This window comes from Oncorhynchus mykiss, chromosome 13, assembly GCF_057628025.1.
Source record: "Oncorhynchus mykiss isolate SJ-2025 chromosome 13, ASM5762802v1, whole genome shotgun sequence".
Classification (NCBI taxonomy): Eukaryota; Metazoa; Chordata; class Actinopteri; order Salmoniformes; family Salmonidae; genus Oncorhynchus; species Oncorhynchus mykiss.
Genome location: NC_143034.1, coordinates 38,177,157 through 38,204,806, shown reverse-complemented (window position 1 = coordinate 38,204,806; position 27,650 = coordinate 38,177,157). Strand labels below are relative to the sequence as shown.

Below are 27,650 nucleotides of genomic sequence, written 5' to 3'. Positions count from 1 at the left end.
TAATTGTTTTTCTTAGATAATCAATATGATTTCCAAAAGAATAATCAAACAAATATTAAATCAAACACTTAAGGATTGTTCCATCACTTTCATGAATGAAAAAATTGCTAGCTGTGGAGTTTATTCTTTGTAGTGTACCAGCATGATATGGGACTTTGTTTGATTTAAAACCAAATGATTTGCTAGAAACCATTTGTGTTCATCTTGGAGAATTGCTTGTATCTGCAAAACATTTGAACCATACAATATATATATATATATATATATATATATATATATATATATATGAGGACTATCATCAGCAGACCTGGGTTCATATAGATGCCTTTAAGAGCCAAATTGTTGACAGCGCTTTGAAATGCGTGATCAAATTGAATCCCTGGACGTTTGCCCAAGTCAGCTATTGTTGATTGTGCTTATGAGATGACCATTTCTTTATAAATTTGAATGTACACTTGCCTTTAACTATCATCAGCAGACCTGTCTTTAAACAATGCCACTTTATATAATGTTTACATACCCTACATTACTCATCTCATATGTATATACTGTACCTGTACTCTATACCATCTACTGCATCTTGCCGATGCCGTTCGGCCATCACTCACTCATATATTTGTATGTACATATTCTTATTCATTCCTTTATACTTGTGTGTATAAGGTAGTTGTGAAATTGTTAGGTTAGATTACTTGTTAGATATTACTGCATGGTCAGAACTAGAAGCACAAGCATTTCACTACACTCGCATTAACATCTGCTAACCATGTGTATGTGACAAATGCATTTTGATTTGCCTCTGAGCGGCACAGATGGCAGAGAGGTAGGGTGCAGGCTTCCTATTTGATAACCAAAGTTGGATCTGATTGAATGAATATGAAATTAAGCTCTGGTGTGTGGAATATCTGACATTATTAACATTAAAGTGAAAGATTCATATCGTGATTCAGATGTGTACAATGGCACTGCCATCTGCTGTTGGTATGGGAAATACAACACTATGTAACACTGTCCAGCCTCAGATATGAGCTCATATTCTGTGTGTGTGTGTTCTGTATGCAAAGACAAGTCTCAGTATGGTTAATAGTTACATGGTATTATGACAACATGAGTATCTTTCCCAATTTAAACAGTAGTAAAACAAACGCAAATTCTCTCAACACTCCTTTAATAGCCTGTTTTTCCACTTACAACACTTCAAAACCCAATTTCCAAACAGAATTTCTTTACAAAAGAGCTCAACTCTTTTCTTAAAAAGGGTTAGAATAATAAAATGGCCATACAAAAACTTAATAAAGAGTAAGATGTAAATAAAACAAATATTTCAAGAAACAAAAACTGATATGAAACATGACATCATAAAAACAAGAGATTTTTTTACCTTGTATTCTCTTAGTGGTTCATTTAAAAAAGAAAGAATACTGTCTGTCACATCATTTGAAAGAATGTTTGTGCAAAAACATATGCAAACTTTAACTATACTTAAAAGAGCTGTAAAGCTCAATGTTGGAGTTATTAGACTGTCCAGTTTTTCTAGGTATTACTTGGTGCCGCTTGACTTCCCAAAAGTAGTGCTATAATATAAATATGTATTATTAAGTAGTGGAACATATTTATGTATCAGTTATGTATACATACACTACGTGACCAAAAGTATGTGGACACCTGGTCGTTCAACATCTCATTCCAAAATCATGGGCATGAATATGCAGTTGACCAGGGCAGCTCTAGCAGGGCAGAAATTTGACGAAATGACTTGTTGGAAAGGTGGCATCCTATGACAGTGCCACGTTGAAAGTCACTGAGCTCTTCAGTAAGGCCATTCTACTGTCTATGTTTGACTATGGAGATTACTCGGCTCTGCTCGATTTTATACACCTGTCAGCAATGGGTGTGGCTGAAATAGCCGAATCCACTAATTTGAAGGGGTGTCCACATACTTTTATATATATAGTGTTTATTGGTATCATGAAATAGTGGAACACTGTACAGTGAAATGAGTGGGATTGACTGAAGACCTTCCCTCTTTCCGAGGCAAAAACAAGAGACACCTGGACGGTCAGCAATGCATGAAGGATAAAATTTACTGTAACATACACTGTTGTTAAAATCAGCTACCACTGTGAAGATGAACAAAAAATACATCAAATGTAATACTATAGATGTAGTATCTAATCCCAAGTGAAGCCATAGTTTTCAAAGGGTTGAAATTGACAAATGGGGTTACACAGTATCCCTTATCAGCGCATGCACACACAAACACACACACTTAAAAGTCTCCAAAACACACTTTCATCCAAATGAAATGCATTTTCGTGTCAAGTCACATTAGACAACACAAACATACCAGGTCAAAAGACGGAGGCGGAATAACTAAGGCAGGAATCTGATGTTTTGACTTCCAAGTTCCTTCCAGTGTCCTGCATAGCCTCGACTGAAGTGGCAGGAGGACGTTATTTCCCTCATAGGTCTATGAGAAAACACACCTCATGAAACAACATCAACACACGATACAGAAACATTGCCGACATTAAAATGGTCCCTCACAATGTACCCAGAGTCAATCCTGGCAATTCCCTAAAAACCAATGAAGCCTGGGGCCCTTTTTGACTCAACGTTATGAGTGTGTCCATCTTTAAAGAGAGTATAAAAACAGAGAACAGTTGACAGCAATTTGTTCATTGTTGAATACGGCACGCTAGGTTCGTAAAGGGATTGCTGTCTTTCAGAATGGATGAAGTTAGAAAAAAGAACACCACTTCAAAGTCACCGGTAAATAGTTTAAGAACCGAGCAACGCACTGGGGAATTCTTATACCCTTTTCACACTACTGTACCAAGCAAAACTGTACTATGTTTAACTGTATTTTCTTTCCACCTGGTCATTTGGAACACAATTCCAGCAACTATAATGGATGCTTAACCAGGCCAGTGCAGTAGAGCTTGGATCAACTCAGTAGTAGTGTGAGAAAGGTATTACTGAAAACTGCACTGCTGAGCCCTTTGCAGAGACAGTAGACTAATCAGGTGTGTTAGAGCAGGGCACTGGGAACAAGACATTTGTTTCCTTCTTTCCTTGTCCTCCCCCACTCTCACTCCTCTCTCCTATTCACGTTTGTGTCCAGAGATTCTTGCATGCACCTACGTCCCTCTTCACAAATTCACAAGTGAGGTCCCTGCATTGATCTCGTCTAAGGATACATCCCACTCTCTGATGAACGTCTCTCGTTATACAGTGCCAAGTTTCTTGGTTTACTGATTGTCCCTATTCTGTTTCCGTAAAATGTGCTTCTAAATCAAGAAGGCAAGTATACTAGCTTGAAAGTAGTGTATCAAAAACTTAAGTCACTTTTCTCAATAAAAAAAAAGAGAACGAAATTACATCTCTCCATAGCAAGAGGGGTTCCTCTGCAAATTTCACAGCAATTCCTCTCTTAGCATCCCACCCTTTCCCTTAAAAATCAGTAACACAAACGGCCTCCCGGCACACACTGTGAACACACTCCAACGCACCCCTTCAATCCTCTTGCGTTATATACAGGACATTTACCAATATAGGATTTCACAGAAATAATAATATAGTAACAAAAAGTGCCAACAAAGCTGCCATTACAAATGGCCATTCTAAGTTTCTAACCACAATATACACTATTATACTTAAAAGGCAGCATACATTTTTTCCCTTCTTTTTTTTTGCTGGTGGATAAAACAGTAACATTTGACGTTGACAGCAACATCCATTTTATACTGGGAACACAGGTTTGTAATTGGACAGTTTCCACAGGAAAAGGACTAGGGGGTTTGTTTACGTTTTTTTGCTTGGTCAGAGCAGCCTCGGCTGGGTTCCAATCTGTTGGATTTTACTCCCAGCTTTCCCCACTACCTTCGGTAACTTGGAAAACTGAAAGAGTTGGATTCATTTCAAACTTAGACTTAGAAATGTATTTCTAATAATTTCATTTTGAAACATTGGGAACCAGCATATAAGGACCTATAATCTTCACTTGATGGAACTATTACCATATTTATATCCTCAATATCTAGTAAATACAAATATCAAAGAACAGAAAGGAGGGGAGTGATTTTTCAGAATGGAATCCAGCTTGTCTCTCTCTATGGGAGATATAATGGCTGTTCTAGGGTCAGGGTTTAGAGAGAAGGGGGTAGCTGCAGCCCAATATGTCGACCTGAGTATGGGCGAGTGGGTGTGTCGAAAGGAAAGTAGTGGGTGTGTGGAAAGGAGTGGGTGTGTCGAAAGGAAAGTAGTGGGCGTGTGGAAAGGAGTGGGTGTGTCGAAAGCGCTCTACTATAGGTTAGACCACTGGTTCTCAGTCCTGATCCTGGGGACCCAAAGGGGTGCACATTTAGATTTTTGCTCAAGCACTACACACCTGATTTAAATCATCAAAGCCTCATGAGTTGATTATTTGAATCAGCTGTGTAGTGCTAGGGGGGGGGGGGGAAGTCCACAGGACCAGGATTGAGAACCAGTGGGTTAGATGGTTTTGATGATGCAGTTTTTTTTGTTCCGGTTCTTACCACACAACTATCGTACTGAGAGAGTTTGGACTTGAGTTTGATTCGTATTTCGCTGACAATTGTTTATATATTTTTAAAAATTAAAAGTACTGATGATGGGTGTACTATTGCTTGTATGCGTATGCTCACTGTGACTGTCACCCTGATATTGGCTACTAAATAGCTACTTCTCACACCGGGACAGTGGTGCTTGGCAAAGCGGGAGCAAGGACACTGTGTCCAGGTGTTGTTGCCCTTCATGACCTGCCCATTGAGTAGACTGTATGTATGTATCAATGTGAAATCTCAATGGTTATCAATATTAGTTATTTCTTATGTAGGCTTCTATCCTATTGGAAACAAAATCATGGGAGATTTTTGTTGTTGTTGCCATGTTAGCTACCGCTGGCGACTATGTGACACGGCTACCCAGTGGGAAGCACCTCCGGTCAGCAGGCACCTTGATACAAAACCGCTGCAGTGGTCGGTGGTTTATTGACTCGTATCAGCCATGCAAAACGGTCTTGAGTGGCAACAAATCTTCCCAATTAGCTGATTAGCTTTCCATACACCCACTCCTTTCGACACACCCGCTTGCCCATACTCCGGTCACCATATTGGGCTGCAGCTACCCATACTTGGGTTTAGGTGGCAGTGATATGTCACATGGCAGGCTTGGTGTAGCCGAAGATGCCAACAGGAAAGTGCTTGACGTGAGTGGGCCACTGGGCGGCCAGCTGGAAAAACTTGACGTCATTCCACTCCACACCGTCAATGGACACTATAGAGACAGAGAGGAGAGAGATGCAAAAGTGTTCATTTTCAACCACTTGGTGGTAATATTGCACATCTTAAAGACTCAAAAATGGAATAGAGGCTATTCAGGGAATTCACATGAACCCATGTGTGTGTATGTGTTCAGCACATACTCTACAGTATGTGTATAAACGGAATGAGTATGTAGTGTACATGTATTATTGAACATATGGGTGCATGCTTGGGGAGGGCTGTGGCGGTCATGACATTTCTAGTCGAATTACTGTTGGTCTCCCGTTAATTAACATAAACACGCTCAGCCTCCACGCATACAAGCCGCTGATGTGCGCCTTTGGAACATCTACATTTAATAGACACCATCACAATGAATCCATTATTTCTTTTAGGCAGGTCTAAGGAAACATTATTATACAAAGAAAATGTATTTCAGAAGAAGAGAATATATGTAATCTGGCTATGCTCCTTGCCATAGGCTGTAGGCTAGTTCATTTAGCAGACAAGATATGCTTATGAGTCCCGTGACATTCATTCACATTATGATTTTATATTAAGAAGAATATCATTTGAATTTAGCTGAATAAAATAGAAAGGATATTTTTCCTATTCCGGAGCGAGTGCACATATGAAGTGGCTATGTTGAGCGTAAAAGTGATCATTTGAAACAGGATCTATACACTAGATTTAGAGTTATTTGATAACTTTAGTTGTGAATGATAGAATGTCTCAGAAATCAAAACATATATGGGGTGCATGATGCGACTATAGGCCATTGATGATTTGAGAAAGTAGCAAATAAAAGCTTGCGCTCTGTTCCTTGACTCAGGCTGCACACGCTGCTCTCTCATCAAGTGCACTCAAATAGTAAATGGAGGCGGCTTTCCACGGCTCCTTTTCCAATCATGCCGGGTAAGCTATTCTGGTTTTATAGTGGAGCATGTGCTTAATATGAGCAGCTGAGAAATAAATATAGTAGCAGCTGGGCTCCTCCTCTTTTTGGTGGAAACCATAGTAACGTTTTCACAACTAAACAATATTTCATTTAAATTGTTGACAGCCCCTCTCTCTGCATGCTGGAGAAAGGAATGAAGGAGAGAGAGGAGGAGATGGAGAAGCACGGTGGTGAGATTCTGTAGCTAAAGGAAATGTCAGCCTATTCATTGTGAAAATATAAAAAACTTATTGTAGGCTAACTATGTAAGCCGCCCTGCACAATCAATGAACCAACAGCATCGCCTAGGCCTATATGTTCTCTCCCAGACTCATGGATAGATAGTTTGGAGAGTAGCATAAGGTAAGGTAAACAATCCGGTATGCTTAATAATACAGTCCACATTCAAAGGCCATTACTAGAACTTGTTTCATTTTGGAGTATAGGCTAGAGTAGACCAATTAGACCAAAGTTTCTACAACTTCAATCTATCTTGTTTTTGAAAGTTTTTATGCCGTGCGTAATAGGCCTATGCGGTAGGCATATAATGGCACAATCATGATTTGAATTTCATTTTTTTCCCCAGGCTTGGACTCATATAGGCCTATGCGTATGCAAATGCTATAATATGCGTATGGGTGTTTTGAATTAATCATCACCTTAGAAAGTGCTGTCAATTTCGTTATGTTAGGCTTTGAAACAACATCCACAGCGATAATGTTTTCCACTCAGTTTCAACCTACTTTCTTCAAATTGATCAATCACAGTGCGGTGAGTTTTAAAAGCATGATACTGTTTTGATGATAAGTGTTTGATGTGATTTTTCCGATTCTATTTGCATTGATGTGAGAGTGGTTAGAGGGACAATAGAGCGCTGAGTACCATGCCATTAGGACCTGATGGTCTTTAGTGAGTTGGGTACTACCAACACATGTCCAGAGGAGATTACCGTGACTCAACGGTCACATGGAATTTGACTGCGGTCATGACTCATGACTGCAGGTGTGGCGGTAATACGGTCAGCAGTACTTGATTTGGACTGAAATAGGTGACAGTACTCATTTTGGGTGCAAGTACTGCTTATTTTTAGGTGCAGGAGCTCCACAATACTTTTGAGTTAATATTCTATTCGAGGAACAGGAGCTCAAGCAGTAGAAAATGTGATGTGCCAGTACTCAGCTCTGGTGAGCTCCTGCCCAAGTCAAGCACTGACGGTCACCGCAACAGCCCTATATGTGGGTATGTGTGTATGCTTACGTATGTGTGAGTATGTTTGTCAGGCCTGTACCTCTCAGCATGGTGTGCTGGTGTTTGGCAGCGCAGATCAGCCTGCTGATGCCCTCGATCACCTGGCTCTTGGAGTCCACCTCCTTCTCCTTGGGCTTTTTACTCAGGAATATCACTGCTCATCAAAGTGTGAGAAAGAGAAGAGAGAGAGAGGACATCAGTAAAATAAAGAGATCATTTGCCATACATGGTACAAAATAAAACATGTATTTTTACAATTATTATATTTATTTTTGCTAAAGATGTAAAGGTAAAAGGTAAAGATGTATTTTTCGTGACGACATAAACACAACATCTGGTTGTTGCTGTATTTGGCCAGATAACTAGATTACAACCAGAAAAAGACGTCTTCTTCATCAGTGACACATTTTCATAAAGAAAAACATAACATGCTATGAGTTGTAGTAAGGTGGCATTAACGGTTATAACGGGTAATAATGCATTACACTCTTTGGCGTTCAGTAAAGCGACACCCACCTTTCTTGTTCTTCTCCTTCATGACAACGGTCATGGCCATGCCAGGAGGAGGGGTCAGCTCGCCTCCGTTGGGGATGCGGGACACCTGCAGCGAGCGAAAGTTGCTCTTCAGGGTATTCTTGATGCCCACGTCTCGCTTCTCGCCTTCCTTCTTCTTGTCGACGCCGTGACATGCCCAGTAGTCCACCTGGAGCCCCATCACCTCCCCGCCCGTCACCGGAGAGCTGCACGGCGGAGGGATATGGGAGAGAAACGTCACAAGAACGTCATATGAACGTTTTGTATCCATGAAAGGGAAGAAAAAGGCCCAAACTGCAAGGTAGAGTACCATCTGAACTTGTATGTGGCTGTAGCCAGTTTAGTTTATTATGTACAACTTACAGGTCAAGTCATAAAAAGGAAGAAGAGAAAGGGTAGAGTAGAGCTCCAGTGAAAGACTGGAACACAGAACACTGAAGACAAGTGGTCGTTCCCCCTTCCCCCCCTTCCCAACATCTGGTCTCCAAGTAACATCTGGATGGAGAAAGGTCATTCATCTGGGAGTGGCAGGAAAGTGGGGTGTTGAAGGATGGCTATCCTTTGTCACACACTCCAGATTGGGCCATCTTTTGCCATTTAAATTAATAACATATAGTTTACAAGTGCCTCATGAGCAAAGTTCCACTGCCTTACCCCATCAGAACCCAAAATATAATAAGAAACTCATTCATGTGGAAGGTGTGGCCTGTACCTTCTGAAATTGTTTTATTGACTACTGTGGCCAATGGGCCTCTGTCGGGATTGTAGCCATTGTACAGTTATAAGGTTGAACCTTGAGATCAAATAATGTTTAAGGAAAGAACATTAATTAACAAGACATCTTGGGTAGAGTACGTACCCGGCTCCGGCGAGGGTGGCTGAGACGGAGGGGGAGGGGGGCGGGGTGCAGGTCAGGTCCTTCATGTAGGGTGGTCCCGGCTGGGGGGGAGGGGAGGCCAGCATATTGATGCTCCCCATCACAGCATCATCAGAGTCCACTGGGGATTAGGGAGGAGGAGGTTTTGTTAACGTCTTTAAGTAACCAGAAAAAATGCATCTTTATCTGATTTATTAGGGTTCTCTAACCAATTAACAACCAATATGACGTCTGTCCCATGACGTCTTGATCATGAAAAAGGCGCAACAGCGGTTGTAAAAGAGTTATATTAAGTCTTTTAACCAGAAAACCATTTTACAAGAAAAATATTACATGATTAAGACGTCATGCATTCAGTATTTTGCCTGCTGGGCCTCTTCTCTCTCAGTTTTCCCTTCTTCCTCCCATTTCATTCGAAACAATGGATTATCAGACAATACAAAGCAAACATAGGGTCAAAGGAAAATAAAGAGTAGGATGTCTTACTTGAGGTTGAAAGGTTGTGCTCAACGATGCCCACTTTCACCAGCTGTGGGGGGACAAAAACCACGATTGAGATTTACATTCTGGTCATTTAACAGACACTCTTATCCAGTCAGTACATTTAACCAAGGTATAATACATGACCACCTCACTCGTGCATTAGTGAGGTCGGGCACTGATGTTGGGCGATAAGGCCTGGCTCGCAGTCGACATTCCAATTCATCCCAAAGGTGTTCGATGTGGTTGGGCTCAGGGCTCTGTTCAGGCCAGTCAAGTTCTTCCACACCGATCTCGACAAACCATTTCTCTATGAACCTTGCTTTGTGCACGGAGGCAATGTCATGCTGAAATAGAAAAGGGCTTTCCCCAAACTGTTGCCACAAAGTTGGAAGAACAGAATCGTCTAGAATGTCATTGTATGCTATAGCGTTAAGATTTCCCTATACTGGAACTAGTGGGCCTAGCCCGAACCATGAAAAACAGCCCCAGACCGTTATTCCTCCTCCACTTTCCAGTTGGCACTACGCAGGTAGTGTTCTCCTGGCATCCGCCAAAACCAGTTTAGTCCGTCAGACTGCCAGACGATGAAGGGTCATTCATCACTCCAGAGAATACATTTCCACTGAACCAACAGCGGCAAGCTTTACACCACTCCAGCCGACACTTGGCATTGTGCATGGTGATCTTAGGCTTGTGTGCAGCTGCTTGGCCATGGAAACCCATTTCATTAAGCTCCCGACGAACAGTTATTGTGCTGATGTTGCTACCAGAGGCAGTTTGGAACTCGGTAGTTAGTGTTGCAACAGAGGACAAAAGATTTTACAAGGTACACGTTCTGTGAGCTTCTATGGCCTACCACTTTGCGGCTAAGCCGTTGTTGCTCCTAGACGATTCCACTTCCACTAACAGCACTTACAGCTGACCAGGGGTAGAAATTGACAAACTCACTCAACGTCAACAGTGAAGAGGCGACTCCGGGATGCTGGCCTTCTAGGCAGTTCCTCTTTCCAGTGTCTGTGTTCTTTTGCCCATCTTAATCTTTTATTTTTATTGGCCAGTCTGAGATATGGCTTTTTCTTTGCAACTCTGCCCAGAAGGCCAGCATCCCGGAGTCGCCTCCTCACTGTTGACGTTGAGACTGGTGTTTGCGGGCACTATTTAATGAAGCTGCCAGTTGAGGACTTGTGAGGCGTCTTAAACTAGGCACTAATGTACTTGTCCTCTTGCTCAGTTGTGCACTGGGGCCTCCCACCCCTCTTTCTATTCTGGTTAGAGTCAGTTTGCGCTGTTCTGTGAAGGGAGTAGTACACAGCGTTGCACAAGATCTTCAGTGTCTTGGCAATTTCTTGCATGGAATAGCCATCATTTCTCAGAACAAGAATAGACTGACGAGTTTCAGAAGAAAGTTCTTTGTTTCTGGCCATTTTGAGCCTGTAATCGAACCCACAAATGCTGATGCTGTCACGCCCTGATTTATTTCACCTGTCCTTGTGATCGTCTCCACCCCCTCTAGGTGTTGATTATTTTCCTCAGTGTATTCATCCCTGGATTCCTGTCTCTCTGTGCCAGTTCGTAATTTACAAGTCAACCAGCGTTTTCCCAGTTCTCCTGCTTTTTGCATTCTCCTTTTTCTAGTCCTCCCGGTTTTGTCCCTTTCCTGTTTCTGGACGTTGTTCCCGCCTGCCTGACCATTCTGCCTGCCTGACCATTCTGCCTGCCTTGACCATGAGCATCTGCCACTCTGTATCTCCTGGACTCTGATCTGGTTTTGACCTTTTTTCCTGTCCACGACCACTCTCTTGCCTACCCCTTTGGATTAATAAATATTGTAAGACTCCAACCATCTGCCTCCTGTGTCTGCATTTAGGTCTCGCCTTGTGCCTTGATAGATGCTCCAGATACTCAACTAGTCAAAAGAAGGCCAGTTTTTTTGCTTCTTGAATCAGATTTTTTTTAGCAGTTTTCAGCTGTTAACATAATTGGAAAAGGGTTTTCTAATGATCAATTACTCATTTAAAATGATAAACCCGCATTAGCTAACACAACATGCCATTGGAACACAGTGTGATGGTTGCTGATAATGGGCCCAGTTGTTGATAATGGGCCTCTGTACGCCTATGTAGATATTCCATATATATATATATATATATATATATATATATATATTTTTTTAAATCTACCATTTCCAGCTACAATAGTCATTTACAACATTAGCAATGTCTACACTGTATTTCTGATCCATTTGATGTTATTTTAACAGTCAAAAAATGTATTTTCTTTCGAAAACAAGGACATTTCTAGGTGACCCCAAATTAAAACAGAAATATCACATTTATATAAGCATTCAGACCCTTTACTCAGTACTTTGTTGAAGCACCTTTGGCAGATATTACAGCATTGAGACTTCTTGGGTATGACACTACAAGCTTGGCACACCTGCATTTGGGGAGTTTCTCCCATACTTCTCTGCAGATCCTCTCAATCTCTGTCAGGTTGGCTGGGGAGCGTCGCTGCACAGCTATTTTGAGGTCTCTCCAGAGATGTTCGATCTGGTTCAAGTCTGCGCTCTGGCTGGGCCACTCATGGACATTCAGAGAATTGTCCCAAAGCCACTCCTGCGTTGTCCTGGCTGTTTGCATAGGGTCGTTGTCCTGTTGGAATGTGAACCTTTGCACCAGTCTGAGGTCCCGAGTGCTCTGGAGCAGGTTTTCATCAAGGACATCTCTGTACTTTGCTCCGTTCATCTTTCCCTCGATCTTGACTAGTTTCCCAGTCCCTGCCACTGAAAAACATCCCCACAGCATGATGCTGCCACCACTATGCTTCACTTTAGGGATGGTGCCAGGTTTCCTCCAGACTTGACGCTTGGCATTCAGGCCAAAGAGTTCAATCTTGTTTCTCATGGTCTGGCGCCTTTTGGCAAACTCCAAGCGGGCTGTCGTGTGCCTTTTACTGAGGAGTGACTTATGTCTGGCCACTCTACCTTAAAGGCCTCCTGGAAGGTTCTCCCATCTCCAAAGAAGAACTCTGGAGCTCTGTCATAGTGATCATCGGGTTCTTGGTCACCTCCCTGACCAAGGCCCTTCTCCCCTGATTGTTCAGTTTGGCCAGGCAGCCAGCTCCAGGACAAGTCTTGGTGCTTCCAAATTTCTTCCATTTAAGAATAATGGAGGCCACTGTGTTCTTGGGGACCTTCTATGCTACAAGAATACCCTTTCCCAGAGCTGTGCCAAAACACAATCCTTTCTCGGAGCTCTACGGACTATTCATTCAACATCATGGCTTGGTTTTTGCTCTGACATGCACTGTCAACTGTGGGACCTTATATAGACAGGTGTGTGCCTTTCCAAATCATAACCAATCAATTGAATTTACCACATGTGGACTCCAATCAAGTTGTAGAAACATCTCAATGATGATAAATGGAAACAGGATGCACCGGAGCTCAATTTCTAAAAACCTGTTTTCGCTTCGTCAGTTTGTGGTATTGTGTCTAGATTTAAGAGGAAAATGTTTTATTTAATCCATTTTAGAATGTAACATAACAAATGTGGAAAAAGTAAAGGGGCTGAATACTTTCTGAATGCACTGTGAGAGTGTAAGTAGAAAACAACCACATATCACAGTCATTGCATGTAAAACTTTCCTCAATAAACAGCAATACAAATCTGTTGTCATTGTGTATTATCATGACAGCTTCAAATAAATGACAGATAATTATCTAACTGGAGATGAGCGCTCAAAGATAACACAAGATAATATTCTTACCCCAATGAATGGCACAAACTTCTGACAGGAGTCCTCGTCAGGGCTGAGGGAGCGAATGGAAAACATATAATAAATGTTAGTTTCGCGTTAACACAATGCACCAGGATCAACACTCTCCCTGTTGTGGTGGTGTGATGGCGCTGAAGGAAGAATGAGTTTGTGTGTGTGGCTAAGGGATGTCTGATCGGAATCGATGAGACATGGCGCCTCCCAAGTGGTTCTGGAAAACCAGGAACATTTTGGGAATGAAGGTCATGCCGCGATGAGAATGCCAGGGAACGCTCCTTACAATCGACCCCTAAACGGGTGCGTTGTAAGCCTGATGTGAAGTGAGCAGTGGAGGAGTGAGGGGGTTATAACATTGTTGGTGACATTGAATGTGAACCCAATATACAGGGTGAGTTCTGCAATCCCGCTGGGTTTTGGTTTCTCAGTACTTAAGAATACTGATTGGCTGAAAAAAAAAAAATCAACAGACGAAAATCAACAGAACTATGGCACTCAAGGACCAGAGCTATGCACACCCGGTATACAGTGTGGGGCAAATCATAATTTCCATTTAGGTACATTTAGGTTTTAACTTAGTTATTCATTGATGTCAATGGGAGACTAAGCAAAAAGTTTACTTAAGTAGAAGTTAGAATTCACCCCTGTGTTTGTAAAGGGGCCTTTATAGACAGAGGGTTAAAGGATAGTTAGCATATTTCATATGTTCGGTCCCAGTCAACTACTTCTAAGTTGGTAGTGCTGCCGTCGTCTTACCAAAGCTATCCTTCCCTATTTCTCACAAATCCCCCCCAAATTAGCTCAAAAAGCTGGATACGGCTGGTGTAAAACCAAAATAACCTGCTAAATGAGGCCAGAGGGGGTGAATTTTTGGAGCGCATGGTGAAAAGAGCTGTGAGAAAAGCATGTTAGGACAGCAAAGAGGTAGGACAAACAGAGCATGACAAGTTCATCTCCCTCGTGAAACACACCCGAGAGTAGCATTGAGGGGTTTCTAGAGTTTTTAAAGATGGAAAAAGCATTGACTAAAATATTGAGTATACAAAAGAAAGAAGACAAGTAGGTACAAACAATGCACATTAAGCAAACTCAGTCGGGCCCTTGGTGTACAGTACAGTCTCCCCTGCCTATCTGACCAGAATATTATCTAGGACAGGGTTCTCCAACCCTGTTCCTGGAGAGCTACGATCCTGTAGGGTTTCACTCTAAGTCTAATCTAGGGCACCTGATTCTAATAAATAGCAGGTTGATGAATCAGTTTAGTTATAATTGGGGTTGGAGCAAAAACAGTCCAGGAACATTGTTGTAGAGCCCTGATCTAGGATAATCTTCAGGTGTGTCTCAATATTCTAACGCGGCTTCCTTTCCTGGTCTCCTGTTCTTCAATGGCACTGATCTGAAAACACATGATAGATGAAAGCATTACTCCTCTCGGCAGAGTTTGGACTCGGTCGGCTCTCGTCATGTTGTGACAATACTCAGTGGACTCTGTCTCTGTCACCAAGGGGAGACTGGGAGAGACTGGGATTAGCCAATCAAAAGTCACCTTTCAGCACCCCTTTGTTCCTATAATACAGTACACCGTGCCTTTTATACGCCTGGTAATTGTTAAGGTGACCTTTAAATGTTTGAGTGCTCATCCTCCCTGGTGGATATAAAGTGTGTGGGTGTGTGTGTGTCATTACACTCTTACAAGGCAAAAATGGTTTCTGAGGTGGGTCAACAGTGACATCTGAGCAGAGATTTGAAAATAACAGTCACACATGCAGGTGTGTGTGTCGTGTGTGTGGGTGTGTGTGATAGAGTGTGTCACGTGGCTGGTGTTCTCTACCTCCGCACTATCCCTCCCTCCCTCCTCTTCAAACCACCTAATTAGATCTCCACTGTCATCTCTCCTTCTTTACACTCGTCCTCCTCTCTCTGAGGTAATAGGAAAGAACACATCCAATGTCAACCTTTTTCTCTTAGATCTCATTGAGTCAACAGTTTGCCCTACTGTTCCCAACTTCAAAGAGCAATGTATGTGGGAGACCTTAAAGGTAGAGTCAGCAATGTGACATCATCAAACACAGCGGGGCGACTTCCCGATGACATATTTCAACAATAACAGATGGCCAGTATGGGCTCTTTCCAATTTGCACGTTCGGCACTCCTTTGAGGCGTGTCGACATTGGAAAGATCCAATAATGGCAGCCTTGGCAGATTCGACTTTTGTTGTTGACTTCTGTAAGCAGGAAGTCAACCAGCAGTGTATGATGATGTCATATTGCTGACTGTACCTTTAATGCGGTTGTATATTATCCAAAATCCACATATCCAAACCAAATCCAAACCAAAAGCCAACCAAGCCAGACAAACAAACAAGTGGTTAAGACAGTAAGACATGCAAAAACTCAAATCAATACGGGGGTAGTCGATGCAGACCAGATATGAAGTTAAGACGAACAGCGAGTTATGTGTGGGCGGGTTAGACATTAGACAACAAGGGGTCACAGGTTATATTGGTGGACAAAATGCAACACAGCAGGGGGGCGGGGTCAAACGAAAGGCTGCGGCCAGGTACCTGATGTAAAAATCAAAATACAAGCTTCTCTTCCTTGAATGCAAATGAAAGAAAAAGGTAGAATAACTCAAGTGTGGTAAAATGGTACGAGTCGTCGTTGTTCTTTCTTCATGAGTTATGAGTCAACTGTCGCAAAATATGTTCTGTCAAAGTGGAGTTCACATGTTGTTATTCTGTTGGTGCTAATTTAAATAAGCAAATGTGGTCGATGAACGTGATTGAATATGGTTGAAATTAGCATTAGTGTTGCTTTTTCCAAAGATAAATTAATGAGAATGAATCCACTAAATTGAAAAATCTGAAGCGTAGAGGGAGCACTATAGAACACAATAGATAATCCAAATATAGTTTAATAGCATAATAGAATAATAGCATACAAAAATATCTACATACACAATATCTACATTTTACCAGACATTTCATAAACACATGCACATGCACACACCCTTAAATATCAGCCATTCATTCTGTACTCACATGCATGCACACGCTTGCTTGCACACACACACACACCTTACCTTTTCTGTTTGTAGGTGAGCATGGCCTCAGAGATGGGACACTGGTGCGAGACGCTGGCCCCAGCCAGGTACTGAGACACGCGGCCTGCTACATCAATGTTGTCTATGGAAACTCAAAGTGGAGGGCACAACCTATCATGTTTTTGTTCTTACACCCTTTTTAAATCCCATTTATTATTATTTTATTATTATTATTCATGTATTGTATTATCATTCAACACATACAGCAATGCAACAGTAGAAGCATCAAAATATACTAATATTGTGTGAATGCGAGCATATTATACTAAAATAAATATAAATAAATAATAACTTATATATTTGTAATAATGTTTTTAATAATAAATACGATATTATAATTAACAAACTAGTACTTTTTAAGAACAAATTCTATCAGCATATCGACTGTAGTACTCGCGCTGATGAAACACTATAGACCACTGTTACTCCAACTTCCGGGATACAAGCCCCCCCCTCCTTTCGGCAAATCTGACCACGACTCCAATTTGCTCCTTCCTTCCTGTAGGCAGAAACTCAAACAGGAAGTACCGGTGCTAAGGACTATTCAGTGCTGTTCTGATCAAATCGGAATCCACGCTTCAAGATTGTTTTGATCACGCAGACTGGGATATGTTTCGGGTAGCTTCCGGGAATAATATTGACAAATATACTGAAACGGTAACTGCCTTTATCAGGAAGTGTATAGGATATGTTGTACCACTGTGACTATTAAAACCTACCCTAACCAGAAACAGTGGAAAGATGGCAGCATTCGTGCAAAACTGAAAGCGCAAACCACCACATTTAAACATAACAAGGTGTCTGGAAATATGGCAGAATACAAACAGAGCAGTCAATCAAACAGGCAAAACGTCAGTTTAGAGACAAAGTGGAGTAAAATTCAACGGCTCAGGCACGAGACATATGTGGCAGGGTCTACAGACAATCACGGACTACAAAAGGAAAACCAGCCACGTCGCAGACACCAACGCCTTGCTAAACACCTTCTTTGCCCGCTTTGAGGATAACACAGTGCCACCGACGTGACCCGCTACCAAGGACTGTGGGCTCTCCTTCATTGCCGACGTGAGTAAGACATTTAAAAGTGTTAACCCTCGCAAGGCTGCCGGCCCGGACGGCTGGCTGGTGTGTTTACAAACATATTCAATCTCTCCCTATCCCAGTCTGCTGTCCCCACATGCTTCAAGATGGGCACCATTGTTCCTGTAGCCAAGAATGCAAAGATAACTGAACTAAATGACTATCTTCCCGTAGCACTCACCTCTGTCATCGTGAGGTGCTTTGAGAGACTTGTCAAGGATCATATCATCTCCACCCTACCTGTCACCCTAGACCCACTTCAATTTGCATACCTCCCCAATAGGTCAACAGACGATGCAATCGCTATCACACTGCACACTGCCTTATCTCATCTAGAGAAGAGGAATACCTATGTAAGAATGCTCTTCATTGACTATAGCTCAGCATTCAACACCATACTACCCTCCAAGTTCATCATTAGGCTCGAGGCCCTGGGTCTGAACCTCGCCCTGTGCAATTGGGTCCTGACGGGCTGGCTGATGTGCTGAAGGTAGGAAACAACACCTCCACTTCACTGATCCTCAACACTGGGGCCCCACAAGGGTGCGTACTCAGCCCCCTCCTGAAGTTCCTGTTCACGCATGACTGCGTGGCCAAGCATGCCTCCAACTCAATCATCAAGTTTGCAGACAACACAGTAGTAGGCTTGATTACCAACGACGACGAGACAGCCTACAGGGAGGTGGTGAGGTCTCTGGGAGTCTGGTGCCAGGAAAATAACCTCTCACTCAACGTCAAAAAAATAAAGAAAATTATTGTGGACTTCAGGAAACAGCAGAGGGAGCATCCCCCCATCCACATCGACGGGACAGTAGTGGAGAAGGTGGAACGTTTAAATTCCTCTGCGTACATATCACTGACAAACTGAAATGGTCCACCCACACAGACAGTGTGGTGAAGAAGGTGCAACATCGCTTTTTCAACCTGGTGAGGCTGAAGAAATTTGGCTTGTCACCTAAAACCCTCTCAAACTTTTACATGTGCACAATTGAGAGCATCCTGTTGGGCTGTATCACCACATGGTACGGCAACTGCATCGCCCACAACCACAGGGCACTCCAGAGGGTGGTGCGGTCTGCACAACGCATCAACGGGGACAGACTAACTGCCCTTCAGGACACCTACAGCACCTGATGTCACAGGAAGGCCAAAAAGGTCATCAAGGACAACAACCACCCGAGCCACTGCCTGTTTCCCCGCTATCATCCAGAAGGCGAGGTCAGCACAGGTGCATCAAAGCTGCGACCGAGAAATTGAAAAACAGCTTCTAACTCAAGGCCATCAGACTGTTAAATAGCCATCACTAGCACAGAGAGGCTGCTGCCTATATACACAGCCTGAAATCATTGGCCACTTGAATAAATGGAACACCAGTCACTTTAATAATGTTTATATATCTTGCATTACTCATCTCATATGTAAACTCAGCAAAAAATAAATAAATCCTCTCACTGTCAACTGCGTTTATTTTCAGAAAACTTAACATTTGTAAATATTTGTATGAGAATAACAAGATTCAACAACTGAGACAAACTGAACAAGTTCCACAGACATGTGACTAACAGACATTGAATAATATGTCCCTGAACAAAGGGGGGGGGGGGGGGGGGGGGGGTCAAAATCAAAAGTAACAGTCAGTATCAGGTGTGGCCATCAGCTGCATTAAGTACTGCAGCGCATGAGATCCGGGCTCTTTGCTGGCGATGGCAGAACACTGACATTCCTGTCTTGCAGGAAATCACGCACAGAACGAGCAGTTTGGCTGGTGGCATTGTCATGCTGGAGGGTCATGTCAGGATGAGCCTGCAGGAAGGGTACCACATGAGGGGGGAGGATGTCTTTCCTGTAACGCACAGCGTTGAGATTGCAGGCAATGACATCAAGCTCAGTCCGATGATGCTGTGACACACCTCCCCAGACCATGACAGACCCTCCACCTCCAAATCGATCCCGCTCCAGAGTACAGGCCTCTGTGTAACGCACATTCCTTCGACGATAAATGCAAATCCAAACATCATCCCTTGTGAGACAGTCTGAGCACTGATGTCCAGCCTCTCTCAGCCTATTGGAGACAGTCTGAGCACTGATGGAGGGATTGTGTGTTCCTGGTAACTAGGGCAGTTGTTATTGCCATCCTGTACCTGTCTCGCAGTTGTGGTGTTTGGGATGTACCAATCCTGTGCAGGTGTTGTTACACGTGGTATGCCACTGCGAGGACGATCAGTTGTCCGTCCTGTCTCCCTGTAGCGCTGTCTTAGGCGTCTCACAGTACGGCCACATCTGCAGTCCTCATGCCTCTTTGCAGCCCTCATGCCTCTTTGCAGCATGCCTAAGGCACGTTCACGCAGATGAACAGGGACCCTGGGCATCTTTCTTTTGGTGTTTTTCAGAGTCAGTAGAAAGGTCTCTTTAGTGTTCCAAGTTTTCATTACTGTGACCTTAATTTGCCTACCGTCTGTAAGCTGTTAGTGTCTTAACGACCGTTCCACAGGTGTATGTTCATTAATTGTTTATGGTTCATTGAACAAGCATGGGAAAAAGTGTTTAAACCCTTTACAATGAGGAGCTGTGAAGTTATTAGAATTTTTACAAACTATCTTTGAAAGACAGGATCCTGAAAAGGGGATGTTTCTTTTTTTGCTGAGTTTATCCACCTTATTCTATACTATTCTACTGCATCTTAGTCTCTATGCTGCTCTGACATTCGCTAAAACCGCAATAACATCTGCTAGACACGTGTATGTGATCAATAACATTGTTTTGATGTGACGCATAACGCACCATAATGCTGATAGATGTTCCTAAACATTTGTAACTGCATTTATGAAGCCTTATGAGCAGATCCCTATCCTGCATGGTATTTTGGCTCATAATAAGCGTTTGCTGCTCCAGCTCTTTGCTGTACCTGATGTTGGGGCCTCCAGTCTGCTGAACAAGTCCCTCCAGCCAGCGTCCATGAAGATGTTGTTGAACTTACTGTCGAACGAAGACATGTGTTTGGCCAGAGGATGAGTGCCTACAGAGGGAGGAGCAGACTGATTAGAAGGCCACAGGAAAACAAAATGGAGTCCAGCTTTTCTAGTCTGTATGTTGTTAGCCTATGATACCCAGGGTCCTATATGAGATCTGTTCCTGTAACTAGTGTTTTGTGTGCAGTTTTCCGTTTGACGTCAGTGCATGATTTATGGGAGGCTTGCGTTATGCCTGCAGAATGGTAATTAGGCCATTCTTTTCTACAGTTTGTGAACTTTTCCAATGCATGAATGATAGTTTCAATTTATCCCCTGAATCTACTGAATTGAAATGGAATTGACGACCAACCCGAACCTGGACTCCATGGCGATTGGCTGAATTGCTGCTTACCAACAGGGATGACCAGGAAGCGGATGTAGCTGAGCCAATCAGGCGTCTTGTTGGCCAGCTGCTCCACGAAGCACCTGAGGATGGTGCTGAGGTAACTCTGGTCTCCGGCCACTGCCACTTTGATGGTGGGGGGTGTCTGGGCATTGCAGTTACAGCTAGTCAGAGAAGTGGGGGAAAAAACATTATGAGAAACAGTAACTTGTTTCTACTTTATTCTGCGCTGTAATGGAAAGTGCTACCAAAATGTTTCACATATCAAAAATGATACGGGCCTAATCATGATCATCATAAGATCCACTCGCCTTGGTGACCACTGAATTAAAATTCACATTAAAAAGTCTACAAGAAACATTTACATTTTTACAATGAAGCAAAGTTAAAGTGAAATCGATTTGTTTCTCTCAATTACAATCATTGAATTAGAAAGAGGAAGGAAGCGAGTTCTTACAATCTCTGGATCCTGGTGACTATGGTGTTGAAGGCCGCATGAACATCCGCACCAGAGATGGTGCACACGATAGGCTGGCTGTGCTCATGGAGAATCTCAGATAGATACTGCAGGAAGGGAGGGAATGAGAGACAGAGGGCAGAGAGAGAACGGGGTTGAAAGGGGTTTCAAGACAGAGTTGAGACGGGGCTTGGAATCAAAAATCACTGAAGTCGGAGACTCATTTCTCCCTCGCTAGCTTAAAGCACCAGCTGTCAGAGCATCTCAGAGATCACTGCACCTGTACATAGCCCAACTGTAAATAGCCCATCCAACTACCTCATCCCAATACTGTATTTATTTATTTATCTTGCTCCTTTGCACCCCAGTATCTCTACTTGCACATTCATCTTCTGCACATCTATAACTTCAGTGTTTAATTGGTATATTGTAATTACTTCGCCACCATAGCCTATTTATTGCCTTACCTCCCTTATCTTACCTCATTTGCACACACTGTATATAGACTTTTTGTTTTACCCCCTTATTCACTCCAATTTTCGTGGTATCCAATTGTTAGTAGCTATTGTCTTGTCTCATCGCTACAACTCCTGTACAAACTCGGGAGAGGCGAAGGTCGAGAGCCATGCGTCCTCCGAAACACAACCCAACCAAGTCGCACTGCTTTTTAACACAGCGCATATCCAACCCGGAAGCCAGCTGCACCAATGTGTCAGAGGAAACAGAGCCTGGGCTGGAACCCAGAGTCTCTGGTGGCGCAGTGGTCTAAGGCACTACATCGCAGTGCTAGAGGCCCATATATAGACTTTTTCTACTGTATTATTGACTGTATGTTTGTTTATTCCATGTGTAACTCTGTGTTGTTGTATGTGTCGAACTGCTTTGCTTTATCTTGGCCAGGTCGCAGTTGTAAATGAGAACTTGTTCTCAACTAGCCTACCTGGTTAATTAAAGGTGAAATAAATCAATAAAAATGGTTATGCTTGGAGGAAAAAGGGGGAGGCTTGAAAGCTGAAGAACACCATCCCAACCGTGAAGCACGGGGGTGGCAACATCATGCTGCTTTGCTGCAGGAGGAACTGGTGCACTTCACAAAATAGATGGCATCACGATGTAGGAAAATTGTGTTGATATATTGAAGCAACATCTCAAGACATCAGTCAGTAAGATAAAGCTTAGTCGCAAATGGGTCTTCCAAATGGACAATGACCCCAAGCATACTTCCAAAGTTGTGGCAAAGGACAACAAAGGCAAGGTATTGGAGCAGCCATAACAAAGCCCTGACCTCAATCCCATAGAAAAAGTGTGTGCGAGCAAGGAGGCCTACAAACCTGACTCAGTTACACCAGCTCTTGTCAGGAGGAATGGGCCAAAACTCACACAACTTATTGTGGGAAGCTTGTGGAAGGCTGACCCAAGTTAAACAATGTAAAGGCAATGCTAACAAATACTAATAGAGTGTATGTAAACCTCTGACCCACTGGGAATGTGATGAAAGAAATAAAAGGTGAAATAAATAATTCTCTACTATTATTCTGACATTTCACATTCTTAAAATAAAGTGGTGATCCTAACTGACTGGTCATTTTTACCAGGATAAAATGTCAGAAATTGTGAAAAACAGAGTTTAAATGTATTTGGCTAAGATGTATGTAAACTTCAGACCTCAACTGTTTTTGGTAAGAGGGTAATTTCATAGTCTTTATACAATACTGTAATGAAGATTTTGTAAAAAGAAAAAAGCGGATACCAACTGTTTTGAATGATATTATATGACCAGATAGTACCCTTGTTTTTACCACTTAATTAGTCACACTGACCAACACAAACACAAAAGTAGTCTACCTGGCCCTGCCAGTCTGTGGTGTTGATGAGGATGATGCTCTCGGGGAGCTGCTCGTCTGAGATAAGGATCTGGTTTAGCTGGTCATACACTGACTTCCTGGGGACCTGGCGGAGGAAGAGGCAGAAGTAAAAGAGATGGTCTATCTGTATACACATATGTAGATCTTGCACACACACACTAGCTTACTTTACTATTGTGCACACACTCACACACACCTGGACAGCGATCCTGGATTCCGGGGATGTCTCGCTGTCGATGCTGCTGGTCCTGTCACTCTGGGCCTTGGAGTTCTGTCGGTCCTTCATGGATGTGCTCCTAGGACGCCTCTGCAGCTTGTTCTCTGTTTTACTGTGGACCACAAACAGGCACGGACCCAATGAAGCACTGAGCCAGGTTGAGCCACTGCTGAGAAATCTTAATAAAAAAAAACGTTATTCACCAATACTAAATACTAAGTAGTAGATATGCCTACAGCAGAACTCCTCAGACAATCCTGGCCATCTAATCCTTCTCTTTGACTCTCCCCAGCTTTTGTTCTGGAAGCATTTTATGAGCACAAAATGGCTGCCACACATTATCTACAGTGGGGCCAAAAAGTATTTAGTCAGCCACCAATTGTGCAAGTTCTCCCACTTAAAAAGATGAGAGAGGCCTGTAATTTTCATCATAGGTACACTTCAACTATGACAGACAAAATGAGAAAAAAAATCCAGAAAATCACATTGTAGGATTTTTTATGAATTTATTTGCAAATTATGGTGGAAAATAAGTATTTGGTCAATAACAAAAGTTTATCTCAATACTTTGTTATATATCCTTTGTTGGCAATGACAGAGGTCAAATGTTTTCTGTTGAAAGTCCATGTTGCCCAGCAACAGCCCCGAAACATCACTGCTCTAGAGGAGATCTGCATGGAGGAATGGGCCAAAATACCTTTAACAGTGTGTGAAAACCTTGTGGAGACTTACAGAAAACGTTTGATTTCTGTCATTGCCAACAAAGGGTATATAACAAAGTATTGAGATAAGTATTTGGTCACCTACAAAAGTTTATTTTCCACCATAATTTGCAAATAAATTAATTTAAAAACCCTACAATGTGATTTTCTGGATTTTTTTTCTAATTTTGTCTGTCATAGTTGAAGTGTACCTATGATGGAAATTACAGGCCTCTCTCATCTTTTTAAGTGGGAGAACTTGCACAATTGGTGGCTGACTAAATACTTTTTTGCCCCACTGTATGTGGTTGTTACAAGCCAGCTACACATTGAAGTATCCTTGCACAATGGAGAAATGTACAACGACAAATGTGCAATGTCTGTACTAGGCAGATTGCTTATTCAATGGATCTGACTTTGATTCATCAGATGAGTGGAGTCGGTGAAAGTTGTGCTAGGGGACGTCCTTCTGCTGATTAGTTTGATTATAGATAGGTGTAGCGGGGGAAATCACTGTATTGCGCTGAACAACCAAGACACCAGGTGCTTAGTCAGAGAGGTAGACCTGATCTCACCCGCCCCCTCCTCTCTCTAATCCCATCAATTTTATTTTGGGCATGTGTCTTATCCAACTCACGGCCTGGAGAGCTACTGGGTTTGCAGGCTTTGTTCCAGCCCAGCACGGCGACACTGGTTTCTAATAATTAACTAGTCACGATCAATCTGGATCTCAGTTAGTGGTATCAGGTGTATTAGTGCTGGGTTGGAATAAAGCGAGCACACCCATCCTTGTTTAGTTATAGTGTAAGGGTTAATAAGCGGTACTGTGTGTGAGACTGTGTGCGTGTGACTGTTTTTGTGCGTGTGTGCGTGAATGCTTAAATGTCATACATGCATGCAAGTGAGCGGTTGTGCTTGTGGGCGGCTACCTCGGCGACATGAGTGTCTGGGACTCGGTCTTGCAGAGTTTGGCCACTGGGCCGGGCAGTTTGTCCGTGCTCAGGTCCCAGCTGATGGGAGTGGGGTTAGCCTCCCCTGACCCTGTGCCAGCCCTAGTCTCCTCATCCTCCGCGTCCTGTACATAATGGACATAATGGGAGAAATATAGCTCAAAATATATTTTCAATATATAGGGATGTACAGTACATACTAGGGTATTTCACTCATTCATTGGATTCCCATCCGCTGCAACGTGCTCCCACTGGTTCATTTCTCTCCCTAGAGATTAATTAACACTTTACTTAACAATCCTTTTCCAGTTGATATTGTCAGTGGGAATTCACTGACACCAGAGACACAAGTCACGAAGGTTCACCCTGTGCGAGTTTTACAGGTGAACTCAATTATCTGCATCCCACCCTATTTCATTTATAGTGCACTACTTTTGACCAGATCCCTATGGGCCCTGAATTAGTACACCACATTGGGAATATGGTGCCATTTGGAACGCAGCCATTGAGATCATTGTTTTCTCAATTGGATCATGCCCAAGAGGTAGCAACCGCAACCAATACGTAAGATGATGAAATGCACACAGTACCTAGAAAACAGCTATTTCTGTGCAGGGTACCCATTGTCGATGCATTTCAATGTGCTGTCATGGTGACCGTGACGACATCACATAACGCCTGGCAGATGTCTGCAAACACATTCACATGAAGCCCAGTGTGTGCATGTAAGTATCATGTGTTTGGCCACTGAACATCCCGTCCTTGGGCCCCAAACACAAGCCCCCTCAGAATCCGTCCCTCCCTCTCCCAAGAAATGCGTCGTCAGGTGCTCCTCGTTGCCGGGGTTCCCGGGGTGAACAAGTGCAGAGGAGGCAAAGGAGCACGAGAGGCAACGGTGAAGAAAAACAAAACACTATCTAAAGCACTGCTCTTCTCACGGACCAATACGCACGCTGACGCCCTCTCCACAGCCAGCTGGACCTGGGCCTCAGAGTGGTGTCGGTGTGTTTATACATAATGTGTGTGTGTACTGTAAATATTGTGTGTGTGTGTGTGTATGAGCGCGCTCATGTGTGTATGTGTGTGTGTGTGTGTGTGTGTGTGCGCGCGTGCATGTATGCTTGTGTGTAATAATGGAGGTCTTTGTGGTAACAGTGTAAATGTACTCTTGTTCGCATCAAAAATGGTCGAGTGGAAAAATAAACAGATGGGAGCTGATTTATGATCATGGACAAAATAGCAGCGCAGAGAGAGAGAGAGAGAAGAGAGAAACAAAATGTTTAAGAACCCGGGATTTATTTCCCCCATGTCTACCGTATTTCGTTCCGTTGACATTTTAGGAATGTTTACTGACAATTGCTGTTTCCATTAGGCCTGTCTTGAGTTTTTTGTATCCGTTTTTTATTACTTTCATTACTTTCAAATGGGTTGATGGAAACAAGGTTAGTGAGAAAGAGAGAGAAGGGGTAAAAAAAAGACAGGTAGAGAGAACGACAGACATCAAATGAGAGAACATGAGTGAGTTGAGGCAAGGAGACAGGCAAAAACAGAGACAGAGTGGAAAGAAAGAGAGAGGTACTAGAGACAGAGAGACCGGCCCAGCCCATTGATAGAGAACAGAAAAGGACACAAAGCAAGAGAGAAAGAGCACTAAATATGTTACGCCTACAGGGATCCTCCAGAGGTTGCCCGGTGTAGAATAAAGTTGTCCTTAAGACACCGATCTTGGGTCAGTTTTCCCCCACTTATGGTTAAGGTCAGAATTGGGGGAAGGGAAGCTGATCCTAGAGCTGTACCTTGGGGCAGCTTGCCCACTCACCCCTGCAGGAGACTCCAATCCGGCGCTGTCGTCTGTATACTTGGTCCCTATTTGGACTTTGGCCCTGTCCGGGGACAGCAGCTCTCCACCCTAAAAGGAGCAGAACACAGGACGCAGTTACCAAAACCGTCTGCTAGGGGACACCCTTGAGCATATCCTAATTCCATGTAAGGAATCACATGAACTCTATTCAGTGTGTTTTCATATGCGCCTGCTGCCAGCGAAATAGGTGACTACTAACCCTTAGGTGGCTGGCTACCCCTTAGCTATCTACTTTTGTCATGACACAAGCTACATCAGATTTTCAGGAACACACTGCATTCATGACATTTCTATCTGCAACATTCCAGAAGTTTGCTCACTTAAAGGTGTAATCCTTAATAGTGAACCTGTCACGCTTCTTTTGTGATATTGCAACAACAAGGAAGTTACTGCAAACAACAAACACTGTTTTCTTCCCTATGACATCATTGCATGTGGGACAGAACAGCAGAATATTTACCAGGCTCCTCACCGCTTCAACGAAGCAAAAACTATAACAACGGCGGTGGAGCGGACAGTGAAACTGTTACCCCTACTGTGGATTCCATCTTCAACGTGCGCCAGGGTCCAACTCTGAAATGCCTTTACCGATACTTTCACAGCTGGTGTCTGCATATTTAATGAGACGATCAATGTTCTATTTTGTGGCCATGTTTGATTTGCTTGAATTAACGACAATTGCTCCTCAGTACAAATAATTTCTGCAGGCCTTAGGACACCGTGCACGCAGAATCGATCGGGCCTTACTCAATATCTGACCCTCACACTAAGAAATCACCCATACAGTTAAAGTGTCTGGTGCAGCAGTACACGGTACAACCATACATACAATTCAGAGAATATCCAAGAATGGCCATCTAAAATTCCTGGCATATGGATGCCACACATAATTGGCTATTTAAAGGGTATTGCTACAAATGTATTA

General features: G+C 43.0%; 1 protein-coding gene across 8 annotated transcripts in view; it reads right to left on the bottom strand.

Moving 5' to 3' along the window:
- Positions 1–1,151: 1,151 nt before the first annotated feature.
- The window catches only part of si:ch211-126j24.1 (phosphofurin acidic cluster sorting protein 2), a 100,791-nt gene continuing 74,292 nt past the window's right edge, over positions 1,152–27,650 (bottom strand). For 2 of the 8 annotated variants that reach the window (XM_036940718.2, XM_090196137.1), the window contains 15 exons: positions 26,684–26,773; positions 24,844–24,989; positions 23,193–23,325; positions 22,977–23,081; positions 21,132–21,238; positions 20,684–20,838; positions 20,226–20,336; positions 16,220–16,331; positions 15,702–15,734; positions 13,133–13,175; positions 9,368–9,410; positions 8,864–9,002; positions 7,987–8,210; positions 7,511–7,624; positions 1,152–5,298 (listed from right to left, as the gene is read on the bottom strand). In XM_036940718.2, the coding sequence (XP_036796613.2) occupies positions 5,180–5,298; positions 7,511–7,624; positions 7,987–8,210; positions 8,864–9,002; positions 9,368–9,410; positions 13,133–13,175; positions 15,702–15,734; positions 16,220–16,331; positions 20,226–20,336; positions 20,684–20,838; positions 21,132–21,238; positions 22,977–23,081; positions 23,193–23,325; positions 24,844–24,989; positions 26,684–26,773 (1,674 nt within the window). In that variant the 3' untranslated portion in view covers positions 1,152–5,179. The remainder of the gene's footprint in view (positions 5,299–7,510; positions 7,625–7,986; positions 8,211–8,863; positions 9,003–9,367; positions 9,411–13,132; positions 13,176–15,701; positions 15,735–16,219; positions 16,332–20,225; positions 20,337–20,683; positions 20,839–21,131; positions 21,239–22,976; positions 23,082–23,192; positions 23,326–24,843; positions 24,990–26,683; positions 26,774–27,650) is intronic. The other 6 variants (XM_036940719.2, XM_090196138.1, XM_036940720.2 and 3 more) reach the window with 3 other exon arrangements.